The sequence below is a fragment of the Mytilus galloprovincialis genome, chromosome 7 (assembly GCF_965363235.1).
Source record: "Mytilus galloprovincialis chromosome 7, xbMytGall1.hap1.1, whole genome shotgun sequence".
Lineage (NCBI taxonomy): Eukaryota > Metazoa > Mollusca > Bivalvia > Mytilida > Mytilidae > Mytilus > Mytilus galloprovincialis.
The window spans coordinates 22790177-22806733 of record NC_134844.1 but is presented as its reverse complement, the minus strand read 5'-3'; the positions used below and the strand labels follow the sequence as shown (position 1 = coordinate 22806733).

Sequence of the window (16557 nt, the reverse complement as noted above, 5' to 3'; positions counted from 1 at the left end):
TTTCAATTAATATTGAAATCAATTCATTTTTATTAGAAAAATCTTTGATATTTCTCAAAACTAAACACTGCTTTTTTTTAACCAGGAAACACATTACCTTTTTGAAAAAGAAAACAGCATCTTCCATATTGTTTTGTAACATGTAAAACTTTGCCTTCAACCAATATACTGTAAAAAAAAATGTTCAATGAATTTATATTTAAAGTTATCATGAGGATTTTGTAACGAAATGGTATACTGTGAATTTATAATTATTCATAGGCTATATCATAAAGAACTAGCATGACAATACATAGTCTCCTATCAAAGAAAAAAATGATTGTCATGGAACAACATTCTAACTTGATCTATAACTTGTCATGGTGTAAACTATTTAAAAAAGTCAAGGCAATATCTTCAAGCATGACGAAAAAAAATGTGTGAAAAACTGATTATTAAAGTGAATTTTCTAAGTCCAAGGACCATAACTCTGGTTACCTCTAACACAATACTCTGACCAGAAATTGCCAAAGACATCTGGCCTTGAGATCATCCCTGATATGAAGTATTCATCGTCATAGTAGTAAGGTGGTAGGTCAGATTCCTTCACTGTAGGAACTCCTGGACTTTGTGGGCTGGAAAAGATCACACTCTTATTTCATTTTTGTAACATTGCTTCGCCATTACTTTGGTATTTCATTTATAAGCACATCACATTAGCCTCAGCACATGAATGAGTAAAAGCAGATGTGAAGAATACATAAATGAAATAAATAACTATTAAAAAAGAAGTCAACATAAAATCTGAATCAATAGACATGTGTCTGTGTCATATGTGCAAAATCTAAATCATCTAAATTGGGATGTTAAACATTAGAAGCATTTGATTATTTTTTTTTGTAATTTCACTAAGGATGAAAGTATATAATTCATATAATTCATATTTAATTTTAGTTCATTTAAATGTTTTGGAGTTTAATAAGGCCTTAACTATTGCTGGACTAGTACACATTTTTGTTGAGGGGCCAGCTGAACCATGCCTTTAGGTGCAGGATTTTCTAGCTGAATTGAAGGCCTATTGGTAGCCTTTAACCGTTTTTTACCTCTTCAATCAGGTTGTTGTCTCTGACACATTCCCCATTTCTATTCTCAATTTCATATTTTACATTACCACAATTCAGTATCAATTCTTCAAATAATGAATGTACAATGGTATATCATAATTATAGTGTTGAATTTGTATTACTAGTAAGGGGTCTCATTCTGGGGTTCCCAGGTCCCGCTTACTGTTTTGTCTGATTTCTGTATCCTGCTTACACTATGTACGTAAGCAATTCTCATTATTTTGTAATTTCCCGTGTCCAGCTGGACTTCATTTCCCTTTTTCACACCACAATAATATGAATTTCACGTGTCACACTTAAAATCTGCAATCCCACATCACACTTAGACCCCCTAGTAAGAGATGCTGGTGAAGGTATATTTCCATTTTTTTATTCAGTAAGTATCAGATAGTCCCAATAACTACACAACACAAACTCAACTTTCAGTATAATTGAATGAGTAGTACTAAATGATAATACATACTGTCTCGGAGAAGACATGAATCTAGATTTGGTCAAGGTCCAATTGTCAAGCTGTAGTTCTGAATATAACAGTAATGTCTACAATGGAGAACATCTGACTTATTTCAAATGAATTCAACAAGCTTAGATGACCAGTATTCATCACGTTGTAAACAGTTTGTATATTTATAGAAATGTAAATACAAGTATTAGCATAAAGGCACATTTTACAGAAATAAAATTGATTTATTGGTTAATTGTTGGTGTTAAATACCACTTTCTATTCTCCTGGCCAAATTGTAGCAGCCAGGTATTATTGATAGAGGAAGCTGAAGTGCCAAGAGAGAGCAACTGACCTTTGCCTGAATACTTGCAAAAGAATGAAACCACCTGTCACATGCAGGGTATGAACCCACACCCTTGGGTATTGACAAGCTAGTGATTGCATAAGACCACTCTGCTACAAAGGACCCCTCAAAATTCATTGAACTCATTGTTTTATCCCCTTATTATTTTATGACAATCTGTCACACAATTGTCACTTAAAGCTAAATTGTTTGTTCTAAATATGTCTTCTCTTGTATGATTGCATAAACATTAAATATGAAAATAGTGGAGAGGGAGGAATCACAACAAAATGAGCTAGAAAGGGTTGAAAGTATGTGGATTTACAGAATACATTCTATGAATAAAATCTAAAAATTTACTTTGTACTCACCTTTCCAAGTTCTATCAAATTGTCATCAATTTCATCATCACTGAAATATCATCAATTAACAACTATCATTGAAACATTAAAATTAAATTCTAAAAAGCATCATCAGATAATACATTTTGTAACAATATTTCCATGCAAAATTCAAATCATAGAAATTTAACATTTTTCATAAGTTCCTGTAAAATGCTTTGGATACCTTTAAGTAGTATCAGAATTCTATGTTATCTCAAGTAAATTTTGACAAAAGTAAAACTTCTTAATATGAAATTGAATAAAAATATTTTAACTGAAAAAGGTGTTTCAGATTACCTGCTTCATAAAATGGCAGTCTATTGAATGATATACTGTGGATTCAGTATTCGTGGTTATCAATTTTCTTTGATTCAGTAAACATTGCATTTTCATGGATGTCTAATTAGGTGGTTTTGCCAAAGTCTGTATACAAGTCTACTGAACATTGGAAATCGTGGTTCACCTTTACCCACGAAATCCACAAAAATTGATATCCCACAAATAATAATGATATATACATACCAAAATGTATCAGGGAGGTCAAAATGATTCCTGACCATCTTGTATACCCTCAGATAAACACCAGTCAGACCAACTGGCCTAAGGAAAAAAATTATATACATATAGATCATAGGTTCAGAGTAAGCAATCAAGAACTTTATATTTACACTTTATTAGTGAATGCTGCTTATTGCAAATAGTGAAAACTAAATTATTTGATGTATTACAGCTGATCTAAATTTGTAAAAAGTCTGAAAAACTTTCTGTGATTATTTTGCTTTTATCCAAAATTTGTTTGTAATCATCAAAAGAAGAACCTAAGTTAAACTCCATATGTAAACTTTTAACTATTATCAGACAAATTGCTGTGTACAATTTTGTGTGCAGTAAAGGTAAAGAAATAATGCCTTTTTTGGATGATAGTACTGCAGCAAAAAGTTTTATTTTATGGTACTATTAAAGGGTAAATTGTTGAATTCATTCAGAACTTTTTGTATACTAACCATTTAAGATTAGATTTCTCTGCTAATCTGAATATAAACTGCATCATGAGATCTAAACAGCCACCATTTTTCTGCATGGTCAGCAGTAACTGACGAATATCTTCCTTCTCTGTATCACAAAGACTTTTAGCAGAACATACAGCCTCAGGTTCTGTCAGAATGATATTCAATATATAATTTTATTCTGAAAACAACTTTTTTTAAAGATTTGAAAGTAACGACAAGATAACTAGAAAAGATATATGCAAAAATAGATTTGATCTACACTGAATGACTGTAGTAAGGAAATATTGTTAAAATATTACCATAGTTTTCTGAAAAACAGATCAAAACACAACCTTTTACAGCATATTGACTATTGTCTATTTTTGAAGTCTATGTTGACCTCCATATTTAGTTGTGTGGGTTACTATCTCATTGAAGTATACCCAACTTCATCTTTTTTTTTTTTTTTTTCTTAACATCACTCAAGCATTTACAGACCTACTGTACACATGGACTGAAGTGGTCAAATATTATTGATACACGTAAAATTTAAATGTATGCCTTCTAGACTAGTTTTTAGTCTGGCATATCATGTAAAGGTTGATATTTCCGTTCCTATATATATTCTTTCATTTTCTGTACATTTTGGTTAGAAAACATGATAGCTACTGTAAATTCAGAAATTATTGCGATATTTTTTATTATTGCGAAAAATGCAACAGGGTTATAATCGCAATAATTTGAACTCGCATTTCGATTTTTTTTACATGAATTGAACAGGTTTTTCACAATATTGCAAATATTAAAATTGCATATTAGTCCAAAATGACAAAATGGCAATAATAAATGCACACAATAATTGATGAATTTACAGTATTAATGTAAAAATTCATATCCATAGCGTGAAATAATTTAAAGATTATTTTTTAATTACCTGCTGGTTTAGCTGCTGATGTTTCTTCTATTGGCTGTAATAATCCACTACTGACTTCTTCATCAAAGTCCCTGAAAAAGATATTATTTCATCCCTTACTAATATCAACATGGTATCTTTCTAAATACAATTTAAAATTCTTTCCTCACATGTCCATTAGTAAAGAAATGGGACATGAATTGTTGAAAAATGGGATTTGAGATATTCAAATGAAATTTTCAGTTAAAATAAATGAAATTTCAGTTGTCCAACAAAGATGTTTATCAAGGCTTGTTCCTACATAGATTTTTAAAGCTGAATACTCAGGAGGTCCACTTCCTATATACAAGTTGATAGGACATGCCACTGGAATAGGTAACATTTTCCAGTTTTAAAATATGTGAATGGATGTAATAAATTTATCAAAAATATATGATAAAGTCAATCAAGTTACCATTACTTGTTATATGAAAAGCCCTGTCACTTTTTCACAGCCTAAAGTCTCACCATGAGCAAACATTACTTAAGAAATCTGAGCTCCAAGCAAACGTGGTATTTTTTTCATTTTTCTCGATTATGCCAGAATGTGATTCTCATCTGCTGCTGGACATAATTCAAATATGAATTATATATAAAAAAGGTGGTGTAAAAAACCCCAGTAACACCCCTTATCAACTCAGTATTGAAGTTCCTTCTTCCACCTTGGCTGAATGATGCAATGAGGAAGCTGGAGGATGGACTAATACCTGAGTGTTGATGGTAAGAATGTGAGTAGTAGTCCCTGAAAGTTAACACAGTCTTCTTCCTTTCTTTTACTGGTATTTCTTACCTGAAATATCATAGAGGTATACTGAATAACAATGGTACTAAACTCTAAGGAATAACTTTCCTGTATAAAACTTAAAAAATTTAAAATCACTTAATTTTGCAGTTCTTAAAAGTATTCGTAATTTCAAACTAATAATGGATCACTATAAAATATAACTTTTTTTCTGGTTATACAAGATCAGACTCTTTTATTTTCATCTGCATATATATGTAATCGGAAAACTTGTTATCCAATGTTTTCTCAAATTTACAATTGATGTAAAATGTCCATTATTACTCTTCTTTCTACCATGTAAGATTATTATCCTCTCTTTCTACCATGTAAGATTATTATCCTCTTGTAAGCAGTGTTCGTGTTTTTAATTAAATTAGGCCGTTAGTTTTCTCATTTGAATTGTTTCACATTGTCATATCTGGGCCTTTTATAGCTGACTATGCAGTATGGGCTTTGTTCGTTGTTGAAGGCCGTACGGTGACCTATAGTTGTAAATGTCTGTGTCATTTTGGTCTCTTTTGGACAGTTGTCTTATTGGCAATCATACCACATCTTCTTTTTTATATTCTAAAGAATTAAAACTGATAATGTTAATATTTTGTGGTAAACATGGTATATATTGTAATGTTTAAGATCATTAACATTAATCATTTGACATTTTATTGCTAACTTACCCTTGCTGATCGTCTTTTCCCACCAAAATCTTCCAAGAAACCTTTCTTTCTCTTAGGAGTTTTTGATTTTGACAAACTGTCTGCTGGAAATAGTTCTTTGGATAACGTATCAATAGAAGGATCAGCTTTTGTTTCCCCTGAAATGTCATCTTTAGACAACATTTCTGCTGATTCAGTGTCCTTATTTTCAGATACAGTGCCTTCTCTAGGGATATCATCTGTGATAAGTTTTGGTACACTTTCTGTCTGCTTTATGGCACTTGTTTCCATTGGTGATGCTACACTGGTGTTGTGATCTTGAACAGTTGTTGTTACTGCAAGAAAGTTAACTCCTAATCACTAGTCTATAACTAAGTACACAAAGAAATTGGTATAAAATTATAATTTCTGGATGTTATTGTGCAACTGGGAATAAAATATATACAAATTTACAAAATATCTAGGTCACATATGGACATATGTTTCAAGAAATTATGTGTGCTAATTTTTTTCTTTGTTTCGCAAATTTTTCATTACTTTAATTTGGTAGGTCTTCAAAAATTTTCAGACCTTTTTATTTATCATTCTAGTGTGAAATTACTTAAAATCAATTATGTCTAAATTAGGATGGAGAAATTTAAGGAACTTGCATAAAATATAAGATTTGTCAAAAGCTCTATAAAGACAACTTAAAATAAGATGATGTAGTATGACGGCCAAAGAGACAACCAGTGACCAAATAACATAACAGTTTACAACTATAGGTCACTGTGTGGTCTCAAAACAATGAGCAAAAATCATACCACATAGTCAGCTATTAAAGCTGAAAAGAAAAATTGTTAAACAATTCAAACAAGGAAACTAAAGGCCTATTATATATGAACAAAATAAGGAACAATCAAATATGGTACACAGTGACAAACAACAACCACTGAATAACAAAGATCATCTCATGCTACAATACAAAATAGAAATTAACCAATAAATTAATCTTGTTTTTATAACTGCAACACTGTACCTGAGCCTGGTGTTGGTGGAGTACTCTGCAGTAGCTCTGTCATTTGGTCAGCTGGTAAATTTGACAGGAACTGTTCAAGGGAGGTAACTGTCTTAGAATCAAACTGATCTGCTGCTTCATCTACATCATCTACTATCATGTCATTGGTTGCCATGGCAGCATCTGTTTCCATTGGCTGTTCTGCCTCTTTAACTTTCTCCTCTCCATTGTAAGCTGAAAAGTCCACACGACATCCCATACTCTGTAAAGTGTTCATATTCTGTCAAAATTATAACCTTACTTATTAACTGATTCACATCCAATTTGAAAACTTCATAAGAAAGTTTTGTAGAATAAGGTATTAACTTGTTCATTTTCAGTCTTTAGGTACATGAAGTCAACAAAAATATTAAGAGACTTTTATTTTGTTTTTAATGCTGCCAATATAGCAACAAAAAAAACCTCACATTTTAAATTGTTATTACTTAGTGTGCAGCATTTCCTGAAATCAAAATGATTGATCTAAATGATTTTTCTGTTAAGGTGGTACCCAACACTTTCGCTAAAATTAATTTGGCTCGTTTAATTTTCATAAAATTTTGTCAAAGTATTTACAAAAATATAAAAATTTTAAAAATTTTGAACCAACTGTTTTGTCAGAAAAATTACAATGGTTCTATAGCAGTTTGACAAACACCAATTTAGATCATTGAGAAGCTTAATATTCCTTTTACAACACAAAGTAATTAAAACGTTTAGCTGACTTTACAGAGTTATCTCCCTGTAGTGTTAGGTACCACCTTAAAGCAATACATAATTTTCAGGACTAAGTTAAATCAACTTATACATTATGTTATTTTGTAGTGGAGATGCAGAGTTACTTGATATCATAGGTTGCAGTATAAAGACATTAGTGTGTGTAACAAGCCAACATTACAATCCAATTAACAAACTGTGACATGTATATTTTATTGTGTACATCCATAATTAATCTTACCACTGGGGGATCAGAAGATTTCAGCATCTTGTATAATGCCAACAAAGCTTCTCCTAGGCTACACCACCTGTAAAATCAAAATTATATCTCATTACATCTTCTAACTTATAGTAAAAGCATTAAAATTCACTTAGGAAAAAACAAAAATATGTGTTCTTTGGACACCTTGCCTTACTAACAACAAATATGCAGACTATACTGTGCCATTTTTCTTATTATACACCATTCTCATTTTGTATTATAAATAAGTGACACCTGTTGCATGGGGTTAATTGGAATCAAACATGTCGTCAAACAATCGGTTTTTACTGTGACATAATAAGATAATCATAAGTAAACTGTATAAGCATATTTACAGGTTAGTGCATAAATTTGAAAGTCGTCTACTGAAGTTCAAATGGAACCTTATATTGACGATATCTTATATTGCCGATACCTTATATTGCCGATATCTTTATCCACTCTGGTAGATGATTGTCGTATATAAACCACATCTCATTGTTCTTATGTTAAAAGTTAAAGTTGACCACAATACCATTGTAAAAAACTTTTAATCATAACGCATATCAGATACGATAAGTAATAATTGCACAAACAGAAAACTTAAAGCTTTATTGGAAAACTGAATTAAATTTTAATTTTTTTTTTTTCTAGTTTTCCAAGTTAGTAAATGCAAAGTTTTACAATGACATCAAGATAAATTTTATCATGCATCTACATATTCTAACTTTACACTGTAGGGCTTATACTTTTAATAAATTTATTTGTCTAATAAAATGAGTTTTAAAACTTACGTATATAACTGTATAGGGACTGGTAATTTGACCATTTGTAAGATTTTAGGCTTTGATAGTTGTCTTCTTTCCTCAGCCAGCTTTAAACACTCATTGATAAACTAAAAATAGAATCATAAAATGTCATAAAATTTCATACATTAAAATATTATTTTAATAAAATCAAAGGCGAAAATTTAGCCAAATACTATCTTAAACAAGGACTGAAATATTATTATAAAAAAAAAAAGGAAAAAAAGAAGGACAAAAATATATACAACTGATATCTATCTCATTTGATTTTGACACAATAACTTCATGATAGTGGTAAACGGCAAAATGCTGATTCTTTCTATGCTCAATTTATCATGGGTAGGTAATATACTTGTGAAAAAATATTTAAACTGAGCATAAGGAAAACCTTCAAGTAGCACTTAAATTACACCAAATTCACAGTTTTATTGATAAGTTGGTTCACATGTAGTTTTCAGTATGAGCACAAGCTAATTGGGCCAGTCATCCATAGCCTTTTTATGTAACAGGTTGCCCCTCTGCCTATTATCAGGAGTAATAGACTTACCTCTTCCTTATCTTCAGCATCAATCTCTATGTTATCTATAGCAGGGTCACTGAAGAATCATAAAATAAAATGATACTCTAACATAGGACGTTCATTAATACTAACTCACACTATGTGTTGCATAGTTTTTAGTTTTTTATGTTGTGTCTTGTGTACTATTATTTGTCGGTTTGTCATTTTATTTTTTAGCCATGACGTTGTCAGGTTATTTTCGATCTATGATTTTGACTTTTTCTCTGATATCTTTCACCAATTACAGAGAGTTGGACTAGACCTATACATAGAGCTTAGTGCAAAATGTGGCATAATCAATATGTCAGAAACCTATCCAAAGCAGATCCCCTAAAATTAATAATGAACCAAAAGGTAATTACTAGTAAACATGTTTTTTTCTTATACATGTATATGTTAGACTCAGATCGTCGTCCGTTCCCTAATCAACTCCAGTCCCTAATCGACGTCCGTTCCTCAAATCGACTTCCAAATCTGATGTCAGATTCTCTAATGAGGGGTGATAGGACCTTTATCGGGACTCCAGGATCGGGTGTTTTTAAGCTCGGGAATCAGAAATTTCGAATTTCAGACGTCCGGATTTAATTTTTTTAAAATTCGGAACCTCAAGATTTCGTGTTTTTAAGCCCGGGATTTCGGGATCTGGACCCCTCCTACTCCACTCTCTTATCAACGTCCAACATTTTGAAACACTCTAATGGACGTCCAATGAACACCTGCCTCATATTAAATGTAGAGAAGAAGACTTAACATTAAATGCTATACATAAGAACTTACCAATCTTTGAACATGTTTATTGTAGTTTCTCTAAGTGATGGATCCTCTTTGAAGATCTGACTTCTGAGAACAAGACCTTTAGTATATCCATGGTCTTTCACAAGGGACTTTGATATGTAATAAAGACAGTCTGTAAAATTTAAAAAAGATAATTCATCAAATGGTGTTAAGGCACTTAGGTCCATACAGCAGTTAATTCAATCAACCCATAATGAATCAGATGTTTTGAGTACAATTCATACATGAATACTAAACTTTGGTGAGTTTTTTTATACTGTTAGAAAGCATGCTTGACACAAAAGTCGTATATTCCAAAGAAGTTGGTTGTTTTCATTGTTGGATTGCTGTATAATTAGCTTATACTCTTCCTTTTCTTTTATCGATATCTAACAACAGTAAATACTTCAAAGATTTATAGCATCATTTGAATCTTCCCCAACTGAAGATTTTTATCATTAGACACATTATAAACACCTTTCTGTTTAATAAATTTAAGGTAAATGCATGGTATACTGCCATCTTGGATTGTACAATTCCAGTACAAAATCAGAATAATTATTTGCCCACATCTGCAAATTTAGAGACATATTTGCAATTTATTGGTTAGACTATTTATTCATATAAAGACAACTTGGTGATTTATCGTATAACTCCAAATATTATAAGGAATATCAAATTTTGTGTTTTTAGAATCATTTTTTTCAAATAAGTCATTTAAGGGGAGATAACTCTTTTTGTAAAAAATATATACCAGACTAATGTGGAAATTTTTACTTGTAGGAAGAAAAACAAATGTTTTTTCATGAACAATCTAACCAAATTTAGGCAATTTTCAACGACCTATAATTTGAAAAATAACAATGGTGACCCATACTTTTATCATATTTTTGATAAAAGCATAGTAAAATATTCATTTTGGAAAAGTATAAGAAAATTCTATTTCAAGGAAAATATTCCTATGACCTACCTTTAGTGTGTTTAAGGATGTTTTTAGGTGAAATTAAAAAATTAATCATCAAAATTGATACAAGAAGTCAATAAACCATTAGTTAAGGAACAAAATAAGCTTAAAATATTGATAGGTTATGGAGCTCCTTTTCTAGATCTTTGATTAAAATAAAATGGTTGATAAATGCTGACTCAGACTTTTACCTTATATTTGCATTGGTATAAATTATCTATCCAATCTAAAGAAAAGAATCTAGAATCTATTTACATTTTGGTAAAAGACCTTTTATGAGCTATTGAAGTAATATATGAAAAGAAAAATGGATGTTTTGGGTCAAAATATTTTACCCAGTTTCGTAGGGAAAACCAAGGTGTTTGACATCTTACAAAAAATTTTTAAGCATCACCATAGATCATCCTTAAGATTCTATAGTAAAAACTTACACCAGTAATCATTCATAGCATACAATAAAGTGATCACATTATCTAGACAAGGCCAGTGGTTAGGGTTACACTGTAGACCCTGAAATACAAATATAGACATGTCAGAAAACTAATAAAAAAAAATATTGCTTTATCATTTTTTTCTTTTTACCGGATAAAACATTTAGTTAATCTTTCAAGACCTAAATATTGATTCAAATTGATGTGGTGTATTTCTACAAACGAGATTAAAGTCATCCTAACAATTGATAATCAAATTAAAACAGATTCTTGTTGTAAGTTTACAGCGATTACATGCATCGTTGATTAACAAGGTCAGTTGTTTGCTAACCTTCCTTTTCATTTAGATAACTTTCTTACCAATTATCTGTTATAAGAAATCATGTTTCAGTGTTGGAATTCTTACAAACTTTTGCATATCAATTCTATGCAGGTATTCATTGGAACTGACACATACAGCTTCAAACCTGAACATTATTACCTCAAATGTTTTTGAAAATAAATAATTTGTGTTCTACAATGATTGTAAGTGATTGTGGAAAAAGACGTCTGTTGTATTCCTGATCTTTATAACTATCTACCCCAAAAAGGAAAGGAATAGGTTGATCAATCTAATGCATTGTTAATCGTTAGTATCATTACTATTAATTAAAACAAGACATATAATTACCATTTCAAATCCCATTCTAGCTAAAGGAAAGTTGTATATCTGTTTAGCTATAGTTCCTATCTTATACCAAACTGTTACTTCTGTAGTATCTATCTTCACAGCCTGAAATACATCAATGTTGTTCATTAAAATCCGTTTCATTTTCTTTTTAAATAATTCATCTAAATCCTTCAAATTTTAAAACTACAAAAATAAATTTAAATTAAAAAACAAATAACTTCTCTCTTTAAATATCATGTGATTACTAAAAGCAGACTAAGGTCATATTTTTATCAGAAAAGTTTTAACATATTGTCTGAGAGGATCAATATAAAATATTGCTGAATTTTCCCCTTATTATTCTCATGACTCCCATTGAGCTAAAATTCCACTGCAAAAATTTTCTGTAAACATCTAGAATGGCAAAAAAGTCTTGCCTCCAGTAATATTTGTAGCAGACAAGACATATATTGGCTTAATATTTACATATATAAACATTTTGTATTTAAGAAGATGGTTGGGTTTTTCTTCCCTGATATTGTTAACAATTTCCTTCTGATAATCTTGCTTTGTGCTTTATATTTTAACAATACCTCAATGTATGACAGAAGGGCAGCTTTATAATCTTTTCTATGAAGAGCCATGTTAGCAATGTTTTTATGTATGGAATACAACAGCTGTAAAGCCGGATGGGTAGATCCTTCAATATCATCTCGAACCTGTTCTAATGCCTAGAAATATAAATGACAAGTTAATCTAGAGTCGGTTTCACAAAAAAACTTACGACTAAGAATTGTCCTAAGTATACTGAATTGTTCATGACTTACGATCAATTTGGATCGTAAGGTATTTTGTGAAACCGACTCCTGAATCTTAAACCTATATTATTTATACATTCATGAATAAACAGACTAAATGTCTCATTAACACTATCAACATATGCATATATAGTATCAATACTGTTAACAGAGAAATTTTTGCTATTATTGGTCAAGAAATCAGAAAAATTAACAACCACTGTATATTTATCAAATTTCAACTATTGACAAAAAAATATATTTCTATCTCTTACTGCTAGCTCAAAACATTGTACCTGTGCACAGAAAACATTTAACAGATAATATATTTGTAAAAGTTTAATTCCACCTAAATGACCTGTAGTGATTATGAGAATGAGATTGAAAGATTTTACCTCAGTTATAAATGGATGTTCTAATAGTTCTCTAAAAGCTTCCTCTGTCTGTTCATTATTTCCTTGTCTCTGTAAACTTAAGGCTCTGTTGTACAGCATAAAAGCTTCAGACTCCTACAAAAAACATTTACTGCATTGTATTAATAAATTAGTGAGAATGAGAAAGAAAAACACTTTGAATACATCTGGTACAATTTAGCTGTTCTTTATCTGATATCAATTGCTCAATGACTGAATAAAATCATAGTATTTTTTATTTAAGTTATAAGGTTCTCTTTTCAGCTATTAATAGTAACAACTGCATTTTGCTTACTATATATACCAGTTATAAAAGAATGAATATGTAAACAATTTCAGGTCACCATACAGCCTTCAGAAAAGTCCGTGCTGTATAGTTAGCTTTAAAAGACCCTGACTTGAGAGAGTGTGAAACAATTAAATAGAGATAAGGAACACCCCCATTTAAATTATGGTTTACCGGTACATCTCAGTCAGAAACAGGACACCTGACAGTGGCCTAACTTTCATGGTTTTTGATCAAAATTAAGATTCATGATTAGGTAATGCTGTCATTTATTATGAGTACTTAATGGAACTATATTTGATCTACAATTATCATGATTATGTACAATTTTTTTTACACGTAAAAGAAAATTATTATTTTGCCAATGTCAAGTTTAATTCATGCAAAGACCCTGACATCATAGATAATCACCATGATGTTATTCATTCAAAATCAATTACAAGGGCGAGGTCAAGTCTTGTTCTATTAATTATATCCCATGTCTTGATATTGGAAATCAAACTTGAACTGAATTGCTTATTTACTTGACCTCTAGCCTAAAAATTATACCTCAGCTTCTTTTGTGGCTGCTCTTTCTTGTGCATCTTGGCTGTCTTCTTCACTAGAACTGTAATTTAATGCAGCAAATCTAATCTGAAAATAAAACAGGAATTGTGAAAAGTCCCCTATTCAATAAAAAATACAGGAAAAAGCGGACAGGGAATTTCAAAATATTTTCCATCAAGTCCAACACTCATACAGGACAGGTGAACTAACAATTGCAAAAAATCTCAGAGCCAAATCAACATATATGCATGTTCCAAAAATTCAAAAGTCTCTAGCAAATCTCCCTTCCAATCAAATAAATACAGAAAATCATCAGAGAATTTGTTAAATCTTCTATCCAATCAAACACTTGGGACAAATCAACAGAGAAATTATGTCAATTCAAACTCTTATTAAAAAGTCAGAATAGAATCGAGGAGAATCTTCTATCCAATCAAACACTTGGGACAAATCAGAAGAGAAATTATGTCAATTCAAACTCTTATTAAAAAGTCAGAATAGAATCGAGGAGAATCTTCTATCCAATCAAACACTTGGGACAAATCAGAAGAGAAATTATGTCAATTCAAACTCTTATTAAAAAGTCAGAATAGAATCGAGGAGAATCTTCTATCCAATCAAACACTTGGGACAAATCAGAAGAGAAATTATGTCAATTCAAACTCTTATTAAAAAGTCAGAATAGAATCGAGGAGAATCTTCTATCCAATAAAACACTTGGGACAAATCAGAAGAGAAATTATGTCAATTCAAACTCTTATAAAAAAGTCAGAATAGAATCGAGGAGAATCTTCTATCCAATCAAAATCTATATAAAAAAAAAAAAAAATCAGCAGAGAACCTCATACCTAAGTAAAAAATAAAATGGGAATGGTCAGATAAAAAATCTCCAACCCATCAGATTCTTGTGGAAATAAGTGAGGAATAGCAGAAAATCTCTCAGCTAGGCTTTTTGTATACTTTTTAAAGGTATTAAAACTATAAAACTGCAAAAACAATCACTTTAATAGTGCTTAACCAATTTATAAATGACCTTCATGAATTCTTCCTCTACCATTTGATATTCTTAAATTTAAATTACCATTTTCCTTTCCTCTTCTATGACATCACAATATGCAACTTATCACATTCTTTCTACCTGCCATCCATGGGCAACACTAGTACTAGTGCCACCTGTAAATATATAATGTTTCTCATAAGTGTTATTATATACATGTATACATGGTATATAATATGTTTCTTGTAAAAGGTTCATACATGTGATGGTATTTTTACGCTACTCTCATTGTCATGTCATGAACTGATCTAAACAATTCAAAAAAAATTTAAAAATTAAACCCGAGATTTGTCATGGCTGTGAGCATTAAGCATGGTCTTCAGATATAATTCACTTGTTTTAGTTTCTACCAATCTTGGACAATTGTAATACATGCTCAGCTCTCACAAATTATACAAAATGTACTGTAAAATTTAAAATAAATTTGATGAGGAGACTTCAAGAAACCAGTTGAAAGAGTTGGGTTTCTTTGTTTCAAGAGTTCCAGACCTGCCAACTATTGAAAATCTCCATGGGGTATTTAGTGCGCGACCAGATTTTTAAGGTTACAATTTTTTCTGCGTTTCCATGTGCACTGTTTTTTACTCTTGAAATAATCTCATATATCTGCTTTTTTTCTTTTGGTATACTGATGATGAGCTAATTATATAATAAGCCTTGATTTTTTTTATATGAATAATTCTTATACTTTTTGATTGGCAGCTCATTACAGTTTTTGTCTTTCAGTAAATTATGATTTTGCCATGAAACTACAATAAAGATACGTTACAAATTGTGATTGTAATTGATAAAATGATTTCACGCATGCCTTCTAAAAATAGGTTATTTTGTATAAAGGAAAGATTTTATCATGTTTATAGTTCAAAATATAGTTGAATTAAAAAATATCAGGGCCGTTACTACATTGAGGCAAATGAGGCAAATGCCTCATGTTAGAAATTTCAAAAAAAAAAAAAAAAACTTAAACAAAAGTTTGTCTTAATATCAAATTTTTTTCACGGAAAGTGTCTAGCAAGAAGCAAGTTCTCTTCACTCTCTGGTGTCGCCCCTGCATGTTTTTCGTGATCCATGTTTCTATTTTACTTTTAGTTTTCAGAGTTGATGGTCTATTGATTGTACTACTGTGTGACTGTTCCGGTTTGTCTTTTGTTCATTTATTGTCCTACTTTATGAGTTGACTATAGTCTAAGTGATGATTTTCATTTGTAAACGTGTGGTTTTGCAATGTTGCATGCCCACCGAGGTCACTGATTTCCCCGATTCAAATAATTTGGAAAAAGTTGCTGGAGGGTCTTCAACAATAAAAGAATCAATAATACCGTAAAACAGGGTCAAGATAGTCCCTCAGTAGTGTCGACTGAAGCAGTACTAGTACTTAAAGTACAATCTGTCACTATATTTAAATCTAGTCATAAAAAATAACCATAGTCTAAGCACAATACGATTAAGACAAAAACAGACAGATCCTGTATTAATGATTATGAGAATTACGATTTTTGCTTTATCCTACATATCCATCAAACCTAAAAGTCTTAAATCACAATGAATCTATGTTTTTGCTTTGAGACCAGATTGTCGGAAAATAGCAAACAATTAATTGCGTTTTAATGTCAGAAAGAGTCCGGGAAA

At 30.8% G+C, this 16557-nt stretch overlaps 1 protein-coding gene across 2 annotated transcripts in view; it reads right to left on the bottom strand.

Annotated features, from left to right (window-relative positions):
• The window catches only part of LOC143082571 (calcineurin-binding protein cabin-1-like), a 47127-nt gene that overhangs the window by 25978 nt on the left and 4592 nt on the right, over window positions 1–16557 (bottom strand). The window contains exons 2-21 of one of the 2 annotated variants that reach the window (XM_076258302.1): window positions 14953–15044; window positions 13875–13958; window positions 13022–13135; window positions 12423–12560; window positions 11851–11952; window positions 11181–11259; window positions 9789–9918; window positions 9000–9048; window positions 8441–8541; window positions 7647–7713; window positions 6671–6929; window positions 5674–5987; window positions 4923–5005; window positions 4198–4268; window positions 3279–3429; window positions 2797–2874; window positions 2263–2302; window positions 1567–1643; window positions 478–614; window positions 98–168 (exon numbers count right to left, since the gene is read on the bottom strand). In XM_076258302.1, the coding sequence (XP_076114417.1) occupies window positions 98–168; window positions 478–614; window positions 1567–1643; window positions 2263–2302; window positions 2797–2874; window positions 3279–3429; window positions 4198–4268; window positions 4923–5005; window positions 5674–5987; window positions 6671–6929; window positions 7647–7713; window positions 8441–8541; window positions 9000–9048; window positions 9789–9918; window positions 11181–11259; window positions 11851–11952; window positions 12423–12560; window positions 13022–13135; window positions 13875–13958; window positions 14953–14955 (2148 nt within the window). In that variant the 5' untranslated portion in view covers window positions 14956–15044. The remainder of the gene's footprint in view (window positions 1–97; window positions 169–477; window positions 615–1566; window positions 1644–2262; window positions 2303–2796; window positions 2875–3278; window positions 3430–4197; window positions 4269–4922; window positions 5006–5673; window positions 5988–6670; window positions 6930–7646; window positions 7714–8440; window positions 8542–8999; window positions 9049–9788; window positions 9919–11180; window positions 11260–11850; window positions 11953–12422; window positions 12561–13021; window positions 13136–13874; window positions 13959–14952; window positions 15045–16557) is intronic. The other variant, XM_076258303.1, reaches the window with a different exon arrangement.